Raw genomic sequence first — 18,941 nt, forward strand, 5'->3', positions numbered from 1 at the left:
ACTTTCGACTTGAATGGAGTTTCTACAGGAATTCTATTTATATTACTAGTAGAAGAAAATTACATGTGAATACTCTCTGGATATTTTAATTTATTTCATATGAAGAGTTACATTTAAGATTTAATTTCCTATCATTCTAAATGACAAACATGGAGCTACAATATGAGTTATAATTTTTACGGAATTTCTCACCTTCTTTTCTTTCCAAACTGGCAGCACCTTCTGTTGTACTTGAACTAACTACTGAGGACAGTTCAGAAAAACTCCCAGACAAGTTGTCAAGACTGCTGGCGGCAGAAAGGCTTGAAGGGCTGGATGGCCCTGAAGACAGAGCATCTGCGGTGGCCCCAGGGTTTCTCACACCATTGAGCACTTGAGGTTTATAGCAGGAAGGTAGAGCAGAGGGGGGCATGGCTGCTGTCAAGAGAGCGCTGACGTCATCTGCCTAGAACACATTTCAAGGAAGTGAAATCTGTCATAAACAAGGTTTACAATTCTCCTATGTCTAATAAGATGCAATAAAAATAGAACAAACCTAGAAAACTCCCATTGGATCTGTTATTATACAACACTGAGAAATACTAGAAAACGTTAAGAGTGAAACAAACAGGCTGATACCCAGCTAACTAAATTGTCACTAAATATAAAACATAATTCAGAACATCCTTCCAGGTCACATGTAATTAAACATACAAATAAAAAACTGCTAAATGCTGCAAAGTATGGACGATGAATAAAATTCTAATTTTGACATCCAAACTAAAAGGCACTGAAATTAATTCAGAACTATTTGCAAAAAGAACTTTCAACCCTATTACAATTAACTCTGACATTAGCATTTCAACAGAACTTAAGCAAACAGAACCACTTACAGTTTTTAGAAAACAATGATTTATTATTCAAAACTGAGAAAACCTTGTTTGTTTTTTATAAAAGATAATTTAATCAAACTGTTAGGAAGGAAAAGTCTCTAAATTTAGTGCTATATCCACTTCACTGATCATATACATTTACCATGTTCAAATAATTAAGTAATGGGCTGGAGAGATGGCCCAGTGGGAAGGTAGCTGCCAGTAAGCCTCATGACCCGAGTTTGATTCCTGCTAACCACAAGGTGTAATGAGAGAATGGACTCCCACAAGTTATCCTTTGACTTCTATAGGTATACTGAAGCACATTTGAGCCTCCTCTCCTCAACAAACAATTAAAAAATAATATATAAAAAGATGCTAAGTAATCATCAACAGGGATACTTTCTTGGTTAATCATTTATAATGTCCACACCCTTACCTTTTTCTTCTTCTTCAATTTGTGCATCTCTTGACCTTATAGTTTGTATATAGTATTTATCTATAAAAAAGACCATTTATTGGGTACATTTTGGTACTAAAACTACCTAAAGGCTTTAGATAGCATTATAATGATTGATTCCATTAACCAGATATATTTTATCCCTTATAGATGATGCTTCTAAACTGTATAGGATAACTAGGCTAAGAGCAAGACTGTAATTTTAAGTGGAGAGCTGGAACAGTAGATTGGGCGTATTTCAGTCTAAAGCTAAGCATGCTTTCACTCTCTCAGAAACCATCTTTAGAATTTTATTTTTGGAGTATGTGTATAATTTGTATGTGTGTATAAGTGTATAAATCCCTGCATGTGGAGATTAGGACCCTTGGGCATTAGTCCTCACTTTTGACCGTGTTTGAGGTGGTCTCATCAGCACTGAGATGCCAGGCTAGCTGACCCTTGGGTTTCTAGGGAACTCCTATCTCTCACATGTGTTCAAACATGTATCCAGATCTTATGTTGGTTCTGGAGGCGTGTGTAACAAGTGCTTTACTCAGTGGTTCATCTCCCTAGGCCTTATGCATTCTCTGGGGCCTTTTCTTTTCCTTGCCATTAGTTGTATTTGGTGAATCAATGTTTGGGAGGAATGAATTCTAAATGTTTACTTCTTAATTAGCTTGGAACCAGAGATATATTTCCAAGAAATCCTTGCACAAATATGGTTTGGTAGTTAACCTACGGAGGGGTACATCTCTTTAAACCTGAATGCAGTCACATAGTTTCTTGGTGGATCAGTTGGAATAAACTCTCTCCATAGAAGACACTTTCTTTCCCATTTCAAAATATTTCTTACATTGTGTGGTGGCACATGCCTGTATTCCCAGAACGCTTAGGGAGGCAGGCAAAAGATTGGCTCAGTAGTTAAGAACACTTGCTTTTTTTCAGAGGACTCAGATTTGGTTTCCAGGCACCCACACCAAGTGCTTTACAACCTCCTGTTACTCCAGTCCCAGAGGATCATAAACGCATACAGACATTTGCATAAAAATGAATCTTTAAAAGAAAGAAAAACAAAACAACAAACAAAACTTCCAGGCTAGCCTGATAAACACTAAGTTCCAGGCCAGCCAAGACTATAAACTATATACTAAGTCCTGTCTTAAAGATCCCAGGAGGTCAAAACTTTCCTTCTTTCTATTTTACTGCTCTGGTAAATGATCTCAGTGGCAAAGGTAAGGAAGTATTCCTGTTCTGGTGACTGACACAGATTTGGGAGCTACAAAGGAGGCTATTATATGACTGGCTATGGAAAGAGAAGGAAAAAGCTCAGTTTATAAACCTTAAAAAAAATTTAAGCACTCATTTTATTTTGTGTGCATGTATGTGTATGGGTGCTTGTCTGTACATGTGGAGGTCAGAAGACAGTTTGTGGGAGGCAGTTCTCTCTTCTACCAGGTGGGTCCTGGGATTAAACTCAGGCTGTTAGGTCTGACAGCAAGCGCCTTTACAAGCTGCACCATCTAGCTGGCTCTCCCATAGACAGCTCTTGTTATTGCTTAATAACATGAGGAAGAAGCAGTGAGGAAGGACAAAGGATCCCTGCTAGAAGCAGGTTTTGGAGGGTGATATATCTAACTGGTGAGTTGGTATGCTCTTCAGTCTATAATACCATGCACTACAACAGTATTTACAGAGGGCCCAGGCCTGTTGTTCCCCCCAACTATGTTCTTTTCCACATATCCAAAGTACTTAATATATAGTAACTGACTAATAACTTATCTACTTATCCCAACACCAAAGGATTCCTAAATTTAAATCTGGGCCAAAACCATATTCACTATGCAGACATTTTATGCATGTCATGTGAACTTTCTGAGTTTTCAAAGAGCCCATCACTTACTGAAACTAAATCTAAAGGTGTTTGTCCTTCTTGATTTTTAAGAGTAGGATCAGCTCCATGGGCCAACAATAAAGCACAAAGCTGTGTCCGTCCCTTTTGGGCTGCTTCATGTAACGGTGTGAAAGCCCATTTGTCCGTGGCATTGACACACGCATTGTACTTTATCAGTAAAGCTGCTACGTCTACATGCTGTAAAAGAAAATATTCCTGTTACAGTTGGAAATGTTTTATGGTACTTTACTTTTTAAGAACTTGGTTCTGAGCTGGGCGTGGAACCACATGCCTTTGATCCAGCACTCGGGAGGCAGAGACAGGTAGACCTCTGTGAGTTCGAGGCCAACCTGATCTACATAGTGAATTCTAGGACAGCCAGTGCTATGTAGAAAGGTCCTGTCTCAAAAGAAAACAAAACCTGGTTCTGTACCTACTGGTTTCAAACTCATCCTGGAAATATAAAGTAAAGCTATTTCTTCTCAGCATTATAACTTATGGGTAGTTGCTTAAGAATTACAGTTCAGAATCTGACATAGGAAAATAAACTAAAACAACTTAATGCTTTCTAACTAATTCTTGTATTATAACTGGTAAATATAAATTTAAAAACTAGCAGCCTTCCTCAGTTATTCTAACTAGACCACTGACAATGGCCAATGCTGACCAGAATCTTCAGGGTTGTTGGAGGTTTGTAACAATGTATCCGAATCTCTATAAAGATTCCTGTGAAACCTATAGATTTTCTGGACACACATACACAAATTAGTATTTCATCAAAAATAAGAGACAGGTGCCAAGGATATTAGAACAAATGACAAATATATTGGCTTGTCACACAACATGCCTGTAACATAACTAAAACTTCCATTATTTAACTTCTTATTTAGTTCTTTGTGAAAAAAGTCACACTGAATTCCATGTAAACTATGACAGTGATATCCACTTTGAAAAATCACATGAATTTTTAAAGTAACACAGAGAAGAACTTACCCCATAAGATGCTGCATTATGTAAAGGGATGAGTCCTCCTTTGTCTTGGGCATTCACATCAGCTCCATGTTGCAATAAATACTCCGCAACTTCCAAATTATTGTAACCAGCTAATCAGGAAAGAAGTAACATCACTCTTAGTTATAAATGTAGAAAAATCATGTGTCACCCATATCGCTATATATTTTTAAATAGATATCACTAAATTTTATGTAAATGAAATTATTAGTATTTTATCTCATGGGAAAGAAATACCCCATTGATAAAATGTCAGCTTTTGGTATTGTCAGTCATTGGTTTTGGAGACCCAGCAAATTACAGAAAGATTTTCATCTACCCATTTAAAAGTTCCTTATCTCCAAAACAGCAGGATCTCTATGACACAGGACAACAATAGAATATCTAAGAAGAGCCCCAGTGAGAGCCCATTATGGGTGGTGTGGCAGAAACCAGAGGCCTTGTGCCAGATCAGTGACTTGTATGGACTCAAGTTCTCATGCTTGCATGGCAAACATTTCACGACCGAGTTTCTTCACAGCCCAGGTTTAGTATTAACACTATTAGAAATGAGTAGACACATTTTGTGTTTAAAATATATTTGCAACTCCAGGCAGTGGTGGCATACACTTTAAATCCAAGCGCTCAGGAAGCAGAGGCAGGTGGGTTCTGAGTTCAAGGTTAGCCTGGTCTACAGAGATAGTTCCAAGACAGCCAGGGCTACACAGAGAAACCCTGTCTCAAAAAACAAACCAACAATGTATTTGTATTTGCAACTTACAAAGATAATGTGAACTTAAAATAGTAATGTCAAGGGCTAGAGAGATAGCTCAGCTATTAAGAGAACTAGTTGCTCTTTTAGAGGTACTGAGCTCAATTATCAGCAACACATGGTGGCTCATAATAATCTATAGTGGGTTTGATGTCATCTTTTAGCATAAAGTTGATAGAGCACTCATACATAAAATGAAGAAATCTTAAAACAAAACAACCCTAATAATGTCAAATATTCTAGATAAGGGGCTGGGGAAATGGTTCAGCAGTTAAGAGCATTTGTTCTTGCAGAGGACCTAGATTTGGTTCCCAGTATCCACAAGGTAGTTCATAAGCATTTGTAACTAACTCTAGTTCTAGGGGATCCAATGCCCTATTCTGACCTCCACAGGTATCAGGCAAATATGTGGTACATAGACATCCGTGTAGGCAAAACACCCATGTTGTGGGATAATCTTTTTATACATTGTGAAGATGAGTTTCTGCCAAGGCACCTTCTGATTGGTTTAATAAAGAGCTGAATGGCTAATATCTAGGCAGGACTTCCAGGCAGAGATAGGAACTCAGGTCTCGGTTCATAAGCAAGAGGCAGTAGGGGTGTGAAGTGGGGATGGGAGTCGAAATACACCATGAAGGAGAATTAACAAGACTGTAGAGTAACATAAATGGGTTAACTTAAGTTATAAGAGCTAGTTGGAAACAAGCCCAAGGTAAGGCCAAGCTTTCATAATTAAGTAGTAAGTCTTCCGGTCATTATTTGGGAGCTGGTGGTCCTAAGAAAGATAGGCTATACACCCATACACTTAGATATAAAAGTTGGGCTGATGAAATTGCTCAGTGGGTAAAGGTACTTGTTGACAAGCCTAATAAGTTTGATCCTCAGAACCTACATGGTGGAAGACAATGATTTTTTTTTTTTTTTTAGCTTACACTTAGCTATCACTAGAAAATGAAAACTTCAGTCTTCTATGAAGAAGGCTGGTTTATACAGGCAAATTTTTCATAACTCTGTTCAAACATGAATCAATGTAGTGACCTCAAAGAAAGTATTCCAAAGTTTAGAGTGATTGGTAGAGCCTATTTCAGCTGCTCTTACTGGTCTCACTATGTAGCTCTGGCTGTCCTGGAACTCACTATGTAGACTACACTTGGCAACTCTTCTTACTGAATGTAAATCATTGCCTGAGAAAGTGAAATTTGGCTAACAGCTTCATGTATAAACACAACAGCTCTGTACAAACACACATACTAGGTAGGATAGGATGAAAGCTCTGGCAGATAATTTGACTTGCACCTTTCAAGTTTAGAGGAAATACTTTACTCAAGAGTAAAAATGAATCTTAGGGCTGGTAAGAGAGCTCCTCAGGGAAAGGCACAGCTGCCAAGCCTAACAACATGAGTTTAATCCCTGGAACCCACATGATGCAAATAAAATAACCTTAGATGTCACCGGGTTAAATCTAGATTCACTCATTACCTGCCAAATGTAAAGGTGTAGAATGTCGACCTTGGGTATCACGGCAATTTACATTATCAGGAGAAGACAATTTCTTCACTCTGGCTAAACAACCCTTCTTGGCAGCATCTAGCAAAGCTGCATCACCTCTAAGTAGATCTTGGATATCTGTGTCTCCATCTTTAACAAGGTCCAGAGGAGTATTACCATCTCGATTTTTCTTTGTAGGGTCTGCACCATGCTAGTCATGAGAAAAAAGGGGGGTGGTGTATTTTGTCAATGAGAAAATAACCACAGCAAGAAAATCATTTCATACTGAATCTAACCTGATTGTTATTACTGCTTAAACACCATAAGGCAACTCTATAATACATTCGTAAGTATATTATCTAAGAACAGAAAAACTACAGTAAGTTTTCAGCTATAATTTTAAAATTATTATTATTTTAGATAGTCTTATGCAACACAGGTTGGTCTTCTGAAATTTATTCTGTAGTTGAAGCTGGCCTTGACCGCTGATCTTCCTGTCTGTTTCTTCTTACATAATGAGAATATAAGTATGTACCACTGTCCATGTGGTGCTTGGTATAAATCCCAGAGCCGGGTGCATGCTAGATAGGTACTCTACCAACTGAGATCCATAGTCCTTACATTATAATTTTATGGGACCACTGTCAAAAATGTAGCCAGCCCTTCACTGACTGAATTGTTACACATTGCATGACTGCATTTTTCCATTTGAGACAGGATTTCTCTGTGTAATAGCCATGTAGGTGCTGGGAATTGAACCCAGGTCCTCTGGAAGAGCAACCAGTGTTCTTAAATGCTGAGCCACTTCTCTAGCCTGCATCTTTCCTTTTTACAAACACTGTATGAATGAATCTATGCTGTAATATTTACAGCAAAGTGTATCTATAGTAGACCAGCACCATCAATTTCATAGACTGTTAAACAAATCTGGCTTATAAATCACATGATGAGTCAAGTAATTTGAGATTAAATCACCAAATAGGAAAGTCTGATAGCAACCAGAACTACCATATGGTAGGTGGCTATAAGATAAAAACAAAACCCTAAACTGGCAATATAGATGTAGACTCAAAAAATAAATTGCTCATGATATTTCCTTTGAAATTTTGTCTCAGCATTAGGTAACTTCCCCCCTACTTTCATTAGTTTAAACTTTATACTAGTGTTATTAGAAAGATAATCTGAGCATTTTAGGTAATTCACACTGTCCATAGCAAGTACTTAGGCATACCTGGAGCAGAAGTTTGCATATTTCATATTTTCCTTTTGCTGCAGCTTCATGTAAAGGTGTGAACTTCCACAAGTCGGCTACATTAACTACTGCTCCATGCTTGACAAGAAGTTCTGCAACTTCATAGTGTCCATAAGAACATGCATTGTGCAAGGGCACGAGGCCTCTGAAAAGTTAAATAAGCAGTAATGGTGGAAAGCACAGTTTAATCTCAGTAATTATATATAACCAATGAAAGACATTTCTTGAACTGCCTAAGGGAGTGTACTGGTTATATTCTAAAGAACTTCAATCTATGGAAAGCAGAGAAAGATCTTAAATGTAGGGAATATGAGAAACATTCACATACAGACTCAACATCTAACACTGTGTTTTTTTTTTTTTTAACAAAAACAAGTTCAAGATTATCAAAAAAATTTCAAATATCCTCATGAACACTAAAAACTTTAATACATTAATATCGGTATCAAAATCACAAAAATGAAATCGCTGGCAATTATAAAATGATAAGACTTTATACAAGTTAATAATAATGTAAATTTGAGCCATTTACATTTTGTTTTTAAAAGAAAGGGTTTCATAATGGTGATCTGCCACCTGCCTCAACTTCTCCAGTGCCTGGGGTCCAGGTGTGCACCACTATGCTCAGCATAAAAGCTGTAACTGAAGCTAGTAAGTTATCATTGTACCCATACAAGAAAACAAATTAGATATTATAAAATGGAGCATTTTATCATTTATCTTAAAAGTCTTGTATTTTCCCAAAAGGGCATATAAAGGCAAGGCAGAGTCAGGCAGCTGTTTCTCACCCTTTATCTTTAGCATGCACATCAGCTCCATGCTGCAGCAGATACTCCACCACAGACACTCGGTTGTATCCAGCTGCAAAATGGAGTGGTGTTGACTGCCGTCCTTCTACGTCTCTACAGTTGACACTCTGAACAGTACACAGTTTCTGTGGGATTGAGCACAGCACATGTCTTGTTTTAACACAGTTTAACAGAAATTTCAAATGCCTGCCTTATTTTCTTATTTCATTAACTAAGTTATTTCAGAAACTATTCATATTTCAGCTTCTCATTTACTGAGAATTCTTCTGGTCCTCTCATGGATGCTTATATCTTCTACTTTTTTTGAAAGGGAGTAAAATTTACTATTTATATATTGATATTGTAACTTCAAAGAATCTCATTGTTAACTTCCATTTGGTGGTAAACACATGTAATAGCACACTAGGTCACAGTAGCACCGAGAGGAAAAACTCAAGAGTTCCAAATCCATATCTAAAGTCAGAATCTGCATTTTAAGCCAGGTGAGGTAGTATATACCTATCATCTCAGCAATGGAAGACGAAGGCAGGAGGATTGAGTTCAAAGCCAGCCTGGATTCCATGCTAAGACTTTTTAACAAACAACAAATAAAAATCCCACAGAGAATGTACATTTTAGTAAGACCACTATCTACAACTGGTCTGAGAAGTGATACTGTAAACCAAGGATTCTCAATTTTGACACACACTGGTCCATCTCCAAATTTTAAGTCAGTGTATGGGGTTGTAAATTTGCATTCCTGCCAAGTTTCAAGGTGATCTAGTAGCCAAGGAATCACATATAAGATAAATGACTTTTTCTGCATTATAAATAATGAACTAACAAAATGTTGATGGTTATATAACATCCTTGGAGAACTAAAATAATTACTAAAATTATTTTCCTGTGGTTTAGATGAGTAAGTCTAGCTCAACCAAAATACCCCAAATATTCTTGAATATTATATAGAGAATTTAGGGGAATAAAACAGACAACAGATCACAATGCTTAAAGAGTCACAAGAAAAGAATATCAGCATTAGTAAAGATATGTTAAACTACTTCTGCTTTAAGAACAGGGATAACTGATGTCCATAGGTCCTATTAGTGGTTTATCCAAAAGGGAGCCACTGAACTAGCAAAGCTTTCCCGAGCGTATGAGACATACTTGCTAGATTTGATGAATGAGGTTCCAGTCCCAAAGCAGTGTTTCAGTGGGTTTGAAACATGATCTGGGGGGTGATGCTTCTACTGTGAACCAGCTGTTCCCACATGTGGTAGTTACCAAAGATCCTTTTAACCTTTCCATTTTAACATTGTCCATTCTGCTATTAGAGGTACTGTTATAGTTAATAAAGTCAGGTTTCATGACTTAGAATCAATTACTTAGAAGGCAAGCCTCTGGGCACACCTGCCAGGGATCATCTATTAATTAAGGCAAGAAGACCCATTTTAACTGTAGATGACACCATTCTATGGGCTGGGTTCTAGACTGAATAAAAAAGAAAGTGAGCTAGAAGTCAGCACTCACTGATCTCTGCCTCCTGACTGCAGATGCAATGTGACCCCAAGCTCCTGCTGCCTTGATGGACTGTACCCTGTACTGTAAGCCCAAATAAACCCTTCTTTTCTCGGGTTGTTTTTGTGAGGTATTAGAGCTATCCAGAAAATGATGTAACCTGATAATAGGAAACAAATCTAAATAAAAATGTAAACATTCACTGGATAGTATGGAGAATGTTCCTATCCTAGAAATTTATAAAGAGTCGCATGCCCTAAAATAGAAAAGAAACAGAAAGGCTGATGGAGATGAATTTCCAAGTGATTTTAGAGTCCAAGGAAGCTAGCCCAATGCTTATCCCAGAGAGAAATGGGTGTCTTCTTTAATCCAATGGCATTACTTTGTTTTCTAAGTCCAATTTGTACTTTAAATTCATGTCTTCTCCCTCTAAGCTACTTCTACTCCTCTGAAAAACAATGTTCATATTTCTTAAAAAACAAAAAACCTAAACTAAAAATCATAACCATTATCACCACCAAGAAAGAATTAGCCCAAGCTGGTCTCAAACTTTATCCCCTACCCATAGGATCATGGGAGTATGCTAATGTTTAGTCTCATGCTTATTAAATACTTTCATGGTCTATAAGTAAATTAACATCTAAAATCCATCAGTCTCCTCACTCATATACACATACAAATAAAATCATCTAGTTTCAACTTGATTATTTACCTTGAACTTAATAAAACACAATCACCTGATGCATGAAAAATAAATCAGAAAGCCACATTGCATGTGATGTCTATTGACACTGGCACAGCAGAGAGAGGATCATGTGTACTCTTAGAAGAAGAAAATTAAAAAAATAAATTCAGGGCTGGAAAACACGGCTCTACTGGTACAGGTGCAGTGCAAACACTCCCACCCCAACACTTAACCATCTAAAAGATCAGTGAAGAAACTCTAAGAGCTGTAACCCTGACAGGTCTTTTGACCTTAAATTCAAAGAGATTTATTTACTCCCCAGTTTCCCTAGTGTTGGTATTAAAGACAAGTGCTACCATGTCTGGCTTGTATATCTTAAATAAATAAATAAGCAAACAACTATATAAATCTACAGAATATCTACTATGTAGATATTCAACAAAATTATTTCTACCAGCTGCTTCTGCCACAAATTAGGCAATATAAAACACTATCCTAGAACACAGAGATCAGCCTTCCTTGAGTGCTGGGATTAAAGATGTGCACCACCAGCCAGCTATATAAAACTTATTACTGTACACAAATGCTCCCTCAACTTGTAGTAGCCTAGTTTTGAAAAAGTCTTTAAGGAGGGAAATTAAAAAAAGAGAGAGAATGCTTTTCTCCCTGGTTAGTTTTGACAAACTGAAGCAACATTATTGCATTATTGAAGAATTATTTACTATATGAAACAAATGAGTCATATTCCCATCCATCCATCCATCCATCCATCCATCCATCCATCCATCCATCCATGCAGGGTTTTTCTGTGTTGCCCTAGCTGTCCTGGCACTGGCTCTGTAGACCAGGCTGGCCTCAACTCACAGAGATCGGCCTGCCTCTGCCTCCTAAGTGCTGGGACTAAAGGTGTGCACCACATCGCCTGGAAAATTCTGATTTATATCAATTGAATTTAAGTTTGCTCTTTCAAAACCTCAGGCTTTGGGTTATTTACTAGACATACATTTCTGTACGTAACAATAAGACAGCAACTGTATGGCACAAGTCAAAACAGAATCTGAGGGACGAAGGCTCTGGGAGGCTACTGCCATGATTGGACAGACAAGCAATCTGGTGCTCGCAGGAGAAAAGAAATGTTCAGCCCAGCTGAGTAAGAGACTGAATGGCTCTAAGCTGTGACAACACTATGCTCAAACAGTAGCAAATGATCCACAGGCAGAAGAGGGTAAGGTAAAGGAATGAATGAGCCAGAAGGAATCTGTACACAGTTGCCTGAACCTGGTTCCTTTGTTTTATATGTCATATGTAACAGTAATTGATAGTGACATAAAACTTTCTTCTTTTTCTTGGTATTGCTTTTAGACAGGGTCTTCCTAAGTAGCTAAGGCAGTCTCCTGCCTCAACTTCCCTACTGTTCAAACTGTGCACTATTCATGCCTGGTTCATACTTACTTATCCTTAAAATCAATTTTATTAAAAAGATCATTTTATATTCACCAATGTCTTGCCTGCATGTATGCCTGTGCTCCACATGAGTGCTGGTGCGCATGGAGGTTAGGAGAGGGTGTTACATCCCTGGAACTAGTGATAGATAGTTGTATGCCACCATCTGGGTGCTGGAACTGAATACAGGGCTTCTGCAAGAACTACAAATGCTTCTAATATCTGAACTGTTTCTCCAGCCTCTTATTCTTCTTTTATAGGGACAAGTGAGTTCTTTAAGACGATCGCATTTTATACAAGGAGAGTACTAAAATTTGTGATGTGATATTTTCTAAACTACATGTGAAACTAAAGCTCTTCCCCCATTTCTCAATGTTCCTTACTGCAGAGAATTGGTATTTTTTGTCCTTTTAATAAGGCTATTTGATGTAACAATACATATTTACTAACAATGTCAAATTAAAAATCAAAGATTAACACATTTTAAGATTGTATCTTACCTTTACAGTTTCTACATCACCAGCCTTTGCAGCTTCAAGCAACTGTCTGTCTGCCTCTGAGTGTCCTGGTGAGATGCCCTCTAGAAAAGGGGGAATAGAGATGTTAATTTCCATGTAGAAAATAAGCTTCAAGGGAGTTGTTTTTACAAAAGTAGTTTTTGACTTTGCTAGCTTATATAGTATCACCACAGGGGAAAACACTAAGGCTAACAAACTTCTGAAAACATACACTGAACAAACTGTTAGCTGTATCATGCTATTTAAGTGGTGTAAAGGGGTAGCCAGAGCGAAAGCTTGCCTGCACTATAACCACGCCATGTGTGAGCACTGGAAAAGAGCAGCCAGCAGAAATTTAAACATGGTTCTGACATTAATTAGTTATTGGAACTGGGACCAATCACTTTAATTTCCTGAGCCTCAGGCTTTTTTCAATTTAAAGAGTGCAGGTGGATTAGAAAGTAACTAGCCATTTTCCAGCTTAGACCTGTGTCTGGAGCCAGGCAGTGGTGGTGCACACCTTTAATCCCAGCACACAGGAGGCAGAGGCAGGTGGATCTCAGTGAGTTCGAGGCCAGACTGGTCTAAAGAGTGAGTTCCAGGATAGTCAGGACCAATACACAGAGAAACTGTCTTTAAAGAGCAAAAGCAAAACAAAACAAAATTGAAATTGTGTCTCAAATCACAAATTTCTGAAAAGAATATGTACAACAAAGGAAGTTCCAGGTAAAGGTTGAAGTTTGAAAGTAAACCTTAAAAGAATTAAAATAGAGATAAATGCTTACACCTTAGGATAAACATCTAGAACAGTATGGCAAACGCAGAGCCAAACAAAAAACCAACGTGGAAAAGTGCCAGGGCAAATCATCCATAAACAAAATAATAAAGCCAGGGATAAGATGAAAAGCCTCACATTATAACATATATGTTATCAGAAGATGTATATACATCTTATATACCCAAGATCTAAAAACAGAATGGAGCAATCCCAGTGCTTATGGAAGTTATCACCAGGATTGCTGTAGAAAAAACAAAACAAAAAAGCCAACCTATCTTTTTAATGTTATCCTTGCTCTAAACAAAAACTCAGCAATCACCATATCTTACTTTATTAGTAAGAGCTTTTAAAGCCCCCACCCCCTTTTTGGTATGGGGCTATCTCATTATGTACCTAAGGGAACACTGAACAAATGACCACTTCTCCAAAGCAGGTATTAACAGTGTCCCAAGAAAATAGAAAGCAAAAAAGGATGAGTTATGCACCTACTTCAGCATCCTGAATACTGGAATTAAAGGTGTGCATCACTATGCCTGGCAAATCGACTTTATAAACTTCAAAACTTAAGTGTCCTATATTTACTCAAAGAAACTGGGTGGAATATGATATTGAACAAAAAGTTATAATTATAATTTAATGACATTTAAGAATTTTAAGTTAAGAAGATCAACATTTCTCAAAAAATGTATTTATTGACAACTCCTACACCTAACACCTGATATGTGAAAAACCTTAAAGGTTAATCTCTAAAAGGAACGCCAGAGAAGCACCCGGTACCTTGAAGCAGCTGCTGCACATTTTCATTTCCCATCTGCAAGGCGGTGAAACCCTGGAGGGATATGATATTGGGATCACACCCATAGCTCAGGAGCAGGCGGCAGGTCTGCAGATGACCACAGTGTGCAGCTCTGTGCAATGAGGTCTGTCCAAGACTGTCCAAAGCATTAACCTTAATAATGCAGAAAACACTACAATTAGCATTGTGGCACACCATCTAAAATCATCCAATTGCATACTTAATACTTACTACTAAAAGTTTCTATTATTATTATTATTATTATTATTATTATTATTTTAAAGAAACCAATTGTCCTGTGCCAAACTAGGTATTTCCCTCCGCTCAATACTAGAGTACAAATTCACCAATCCATGAAAACCAATGTCAGAAATGAAGATCCCACTCTGGGTTAAAAATGTGGGTTGCCAAATACACTAAGTTAAACATTTATGTTTATAGCTTTAAAGCATTTATGTATTCACCATATTTAGAACTAAAAATTGATGGAAAAAAGCTGTATCCATTGTAATTTTATGAGTCTTTGAGATACATAATTTTTATAATTGACTCCTAAATATACAACAGCCAGGAACAAGTACAGAGGTTACTACTGAAATAGTCAATCTCATTTAATTAATCTTCTACACCATGTTATCATGTAGGATATTATGTGAATAGACATACTGTGTATCTATAATGGAACATTCACCAACAATACAAAGGCATTACTGACATGCTGATTAATCTCCAAAACATACTAAATAGAAAAACTTCACACTAAAGAGTACAAGTTTGTGATCACATAAACCTCAAAATGGCTATTACTGCTTAGGGTAGAGGTTGCTTGAGATGAAGCACGGTTATGGACTGAATTCAAGGCCTTTTACACATTGAAACAATCTACCATTGAGTTACTCACTACCCACTTCTGCCTTAGCCTGTGTTTTTTAATAGATCTTGGTTGCACAGATTTATTCTTTATGTATATGCACACACACACACACACACACACACACACACATTTGTTAAATGCACCAAATACACATTGATTTGTACATTTCACCCCATATGGATTTTGTATCTATAGAAAAACTATATATAAACACCCAACTCTAGTTGCTATTTATACATGTATGTGCACAAGAAATACGACATGTTGGTGGATATGTAACATAATATAGCTGGTGATAGTATCCAGGTAGTAGGTTATCAAACTATTTTTTGTAAAATTCTTTCAATTTGGCCGTACCTTTGAAATTCTTCGGAGGAAAATAAGATTAGCCCTAAGGCCACCCCATTCCCATTCTGCCTTCCTACCATGAAAACAATTCAATATATATACTCATGAACCCTTTGTCCACCAGTCTTTTGACACTGGCCAATTCATTCATGTCATTAGAGAATATTTGAAGATGGACACAGCAAGATCTAAATGAGCATAAAACTAGAATATAAATGTCTATGATTACAGAACTGAAAACCTACTTGAAATGTTCAGGGCAATGTTCACTCACATACTAAACCATATTTTTGGAAAAACATTTCCTGAAAGCTTTGAATGTTATACATTAGGGTGACCTGGGACTTCCTCAGTCTTCACATTATGATATGAGTTTTTAAAACTACCAAGTCCTGGTCAAAAGCAAATGAATGCTCTATAGTCAGAATTGTCTCACTAAGTTTCACAGCTCAAATTCAATGTGTGCCTGTATACTCTTCAAGTAATGTGCCATATGTAAGGAAAGTGATCAACAAGAAGGCACAGAGTAGAGACAAATGAGGATGACAAGTAGTCAAGCAGAACAAACTTTATTTTATTCAGTAATTTACAGTAGGAAAAAAAAAATCAAGTTCATACATTGTCAAGAACTTCCCAAAACCAGAGATTAGGACATTAAAAGTTAACAGAAAAAGAAACTGAAGGAAAGTACGAAAACTGACCTGCAAAGCCAGTGAGGAAAAGATCTCAGGGCCACTCAGAGCCTGCCCCCAATCCAACAGCTCCATTTCTGTACCACAGACTACATTTTCATTAAAAATGTTCTTTGAAGAAGGTAAAAATCTTTGGAGTAAAAACTGGAAACTATCAATTGTCATTTCTGCCATGTATACCTTTTACCAAGCATTTTCTTATGTCAAAAATTTGAAATTTATTGTGTGTATGTAAGTGTGTGGAAGCCGGAGAACATCTTCTGGGATTCAGTTCTCATCTTCTACCATGTCAAGGCAGGATCTTGTTATTGTTTCTTCCACTTTGCTACTGGCTGCTGAACTGGCTAACTTGCCCATCTATCAGAACACTGAGATTACAGATGTGTCCCACCATACCTGCCTTTTCACATGGATTACAAGAGATCTAATTCAGGTAGTTAGGCTTGAATGGCAAGCACTTTATATACTAAGCCATTTCTCTGGACTCACTGCTAATTATATTTTAAAGTTATTGAGTAAGAAAATGATTTACAGCTTTGTTGGATGTAGTTATTCAAGGGGTGAAATGCTTTGTGTATAAATGCCAACTAAAGAATCTTAATTTATCAACATGGTTACACATTTTGTTTTAAGTCAAAATACTTTTTTATTTTTATTCAAGTTCTTTGTCTTAGTTACAGAAATGGTGGAAAGTGCAAACTTGGAATTTCAGGTAAAGGTCAGAAAAGAAAACTAGGGTAGGATGGGTCTCCTGCTACAAGAGGTGTTCTGTGTATTGTTAAGAAAAGTCAAGAATAACTTGGATCAGAGAAAAAAGGACATACAGGAATAATGTACATACAATAGATAGATTTGGGAAGTTGTCCATAGGACCTCCCCTCATCTCTCTGCATATTGAGGAGTGTGCGTATGCATGCATACACATGTGCACGTGCATGATGGTCAAGAGTACAGCCTTGGGTATGGCTCCTCGCCCTCTATATTGTTTGTACAGATTGGGTACTCAAATGCCAGGCTAGCCGGCCTACAAGCATTTAGGCACTCTTTCCTCTCTGCCTCCCATTTAGCCCCTACTACTTCCTGCTTCATGGGTCCTGGGGATCTGAACTCAGGTACTCATAATTGCATGGCAAGTATTTTACTCCCCAGCCTGGGGCTGTTTTGAATTGTAAACTAAGAGAAAAAAAAAAATTTATGATAGATTGAAGAGTTTAAGGAGCCAGATATCCACTAAACAGAAAGTAACTCACTGGATTACCAAAGATTACCAGAAATGATGTATACCTTTGCTTCATGCTTCACCACTACTTCAACAACGTCATTGTGAGCTTTTTCAGATGCCACGTGCAGAGGAGTCAAGAATCTTAAAGAGAAAAGACCAGCCACAATAAGTATATTTTTCCATACAAAAAGATATCAATGACATCTACTAGTCAAAGGTATACTCACTCTTTAGTCTTTTCGTTGGTGTTTGCTCCCTTTCTTAGCAGCAGTTCACATATTTGCTTTCTTTTGGGATATGGAGATGCAGCAGCACAATGCTAAATAATTCAAATTGCAGCATTAATCAAGGACCATACAGAACCAGTTCCACTTAAGAACACCTGTGTTTCCAATCAAGGGTAATAAATGCAATCTAACTTCTTTGTTTTATTTTTCCTGGACTTTGATCTTGAAAGACTTTCCATTGGAGAGTACATGTAGGAATTATAGATTCTGACATGGCCAGAAAACCCCACAGATCATATACTATGTGCCATTAAATGTCCTGGTTAAACTTTGTACTCAATCTCTAAAAAAGCAACTACTGATAGGATGAAAATGTTATATTTAAAAGGTTAAGGAAAGACTCAAATGTTGGCATTTCTTCTCACAGTGCTAAATACTGAACCCACAGCTTTACAGATGATAGTCCAGCTGTATCGATGGGTATTTATCCTCAGCTGAGGGTTTGGGTTGTTACATGAAAAAAAAAAAAAAAAAAAAAAAAAAAGTACCCATTGTTATGTTCTGAATTCTGCTGGATTAACAGCACTGATGGGCTAGCTGCTAAGTTGACTATCTTCCTTAACTAGTTGCCACAGCAGAATAAAGAGCTTGAATTTTTCTGTTTGGCACAACCTGTATTGTTTATTGCTGCAGCATTTCTGAGTACCACAGAGGGAAAGAGAAAGGAGGCAGGGATTTGCCTTTTATAAACTTATTATCTCTGATTATGGCACAAAACTTTACAATTTTACTTGAGTATAACAGGCACTCAATATCTGACCGACAATTGACCAAATCAATGTGAATATTTGTCAAAACCCAAATCTGAAATTTGTGTGCTAAAAATTCTGGTTAAAAATTTAGAGCAAAGATGCTCTATGCATCTAATCATACAGTGATTATGAAATGTTCTCCTGTTACTTTTTAAAAGATTTACTTATTGTATGTATCTGAGTGCTCTATCTGCATATAAACCTTTATGCCCAGAAGAGGGCATAAAGGGGAATTGAACTCAGGACCTCTGGAAGAGCATCCAGTGCTCTTAATCTTTGAACTATCTCTCCAGCCCTTATTCTCCTGTTATTAATCATAAATTTTGTCAGTTCCTCACATGCTCCTGATTCATTTCTTGATACTGCTATAGTCACCAAAATAATTCCCTCACCCTCAATACAGTCAAGTCTAACTGGTACATAGTTCTTTTGACATACTAAGGGTAATAAATTAGGACATCTTTCTGAACACACACAAAAAATGGAAGTAGTTTATTTCCAAGACAGTTTATTACACCCACCACAAATTAGAGGCCTATTTTTCTGTCCATCTTAGGCAAGAGCCTGCAATCTCTGGA

General features: G+C 37.3%; 1 protein-coding gene across 1 annotated transcript in view; it reads right to left on the reverse strand.

The window, feature by feature from the left end:
* Tnks2 (tankyrase 2) overlaps positions 1-18,941 on the reverse strand; it is a 55,827-nt gene that overhangs the window by 13,697 nt on the left and 23,189 nt on the right. The window contains exons 10-19 of the mRNA XM_051199574.1: positions 17,552-17,643; positions 17,387-17,465; positions 14,170-14,341; positions 12,618-12,697; positions 8,472-8,617; positions 7,663-7,828; positions 6,423-6,642; positions 4,175-4,284; positions 3,191-3,379; positions 193-445 (exon numbers count right to left, since the gene is read on the reverse strand). Coding sequence (XP_051055531.1) covers positions 193-445; positions 3,191-3,379; positions 4,175-4,284; positions 6,423-6,642; positions 7,663-7,828; positions 8,472-8,617; positions 12,618-12,697; positions 14,170-14,341; positions 17,387-17,465; positions 17,552-17,643 — 1,507 coding nt within the window. The remainder of the gene's footprint in view (positions 1-192; positions 446-3,190; positions 3,380-4,174; positions 4,285-6,422; positions 6,643-7,662; positions 7,829-8,471; positions 8,618-12,617; positions 12,698-14,169; positions 14,342-17,386; positions 17,466-17,551; positions 17,644-18,941) is intronic.

The sequence above is a fragment of the Phodopus roborovskii genome, unplaced genomic scaffold (assembly GCF_943737965.1).
Source record: "Phodopus roborovskii unplaced genomic scaffold, PHOROB, whole genome shotgun sequence".
NCBI classification, from domain to species: domain Eukaryota; kingdom Metazoa; phylum Chordata; class Mammalia; order Rodentia; family Cricetidae; genus Phodopus; species Phodopus roborovskii.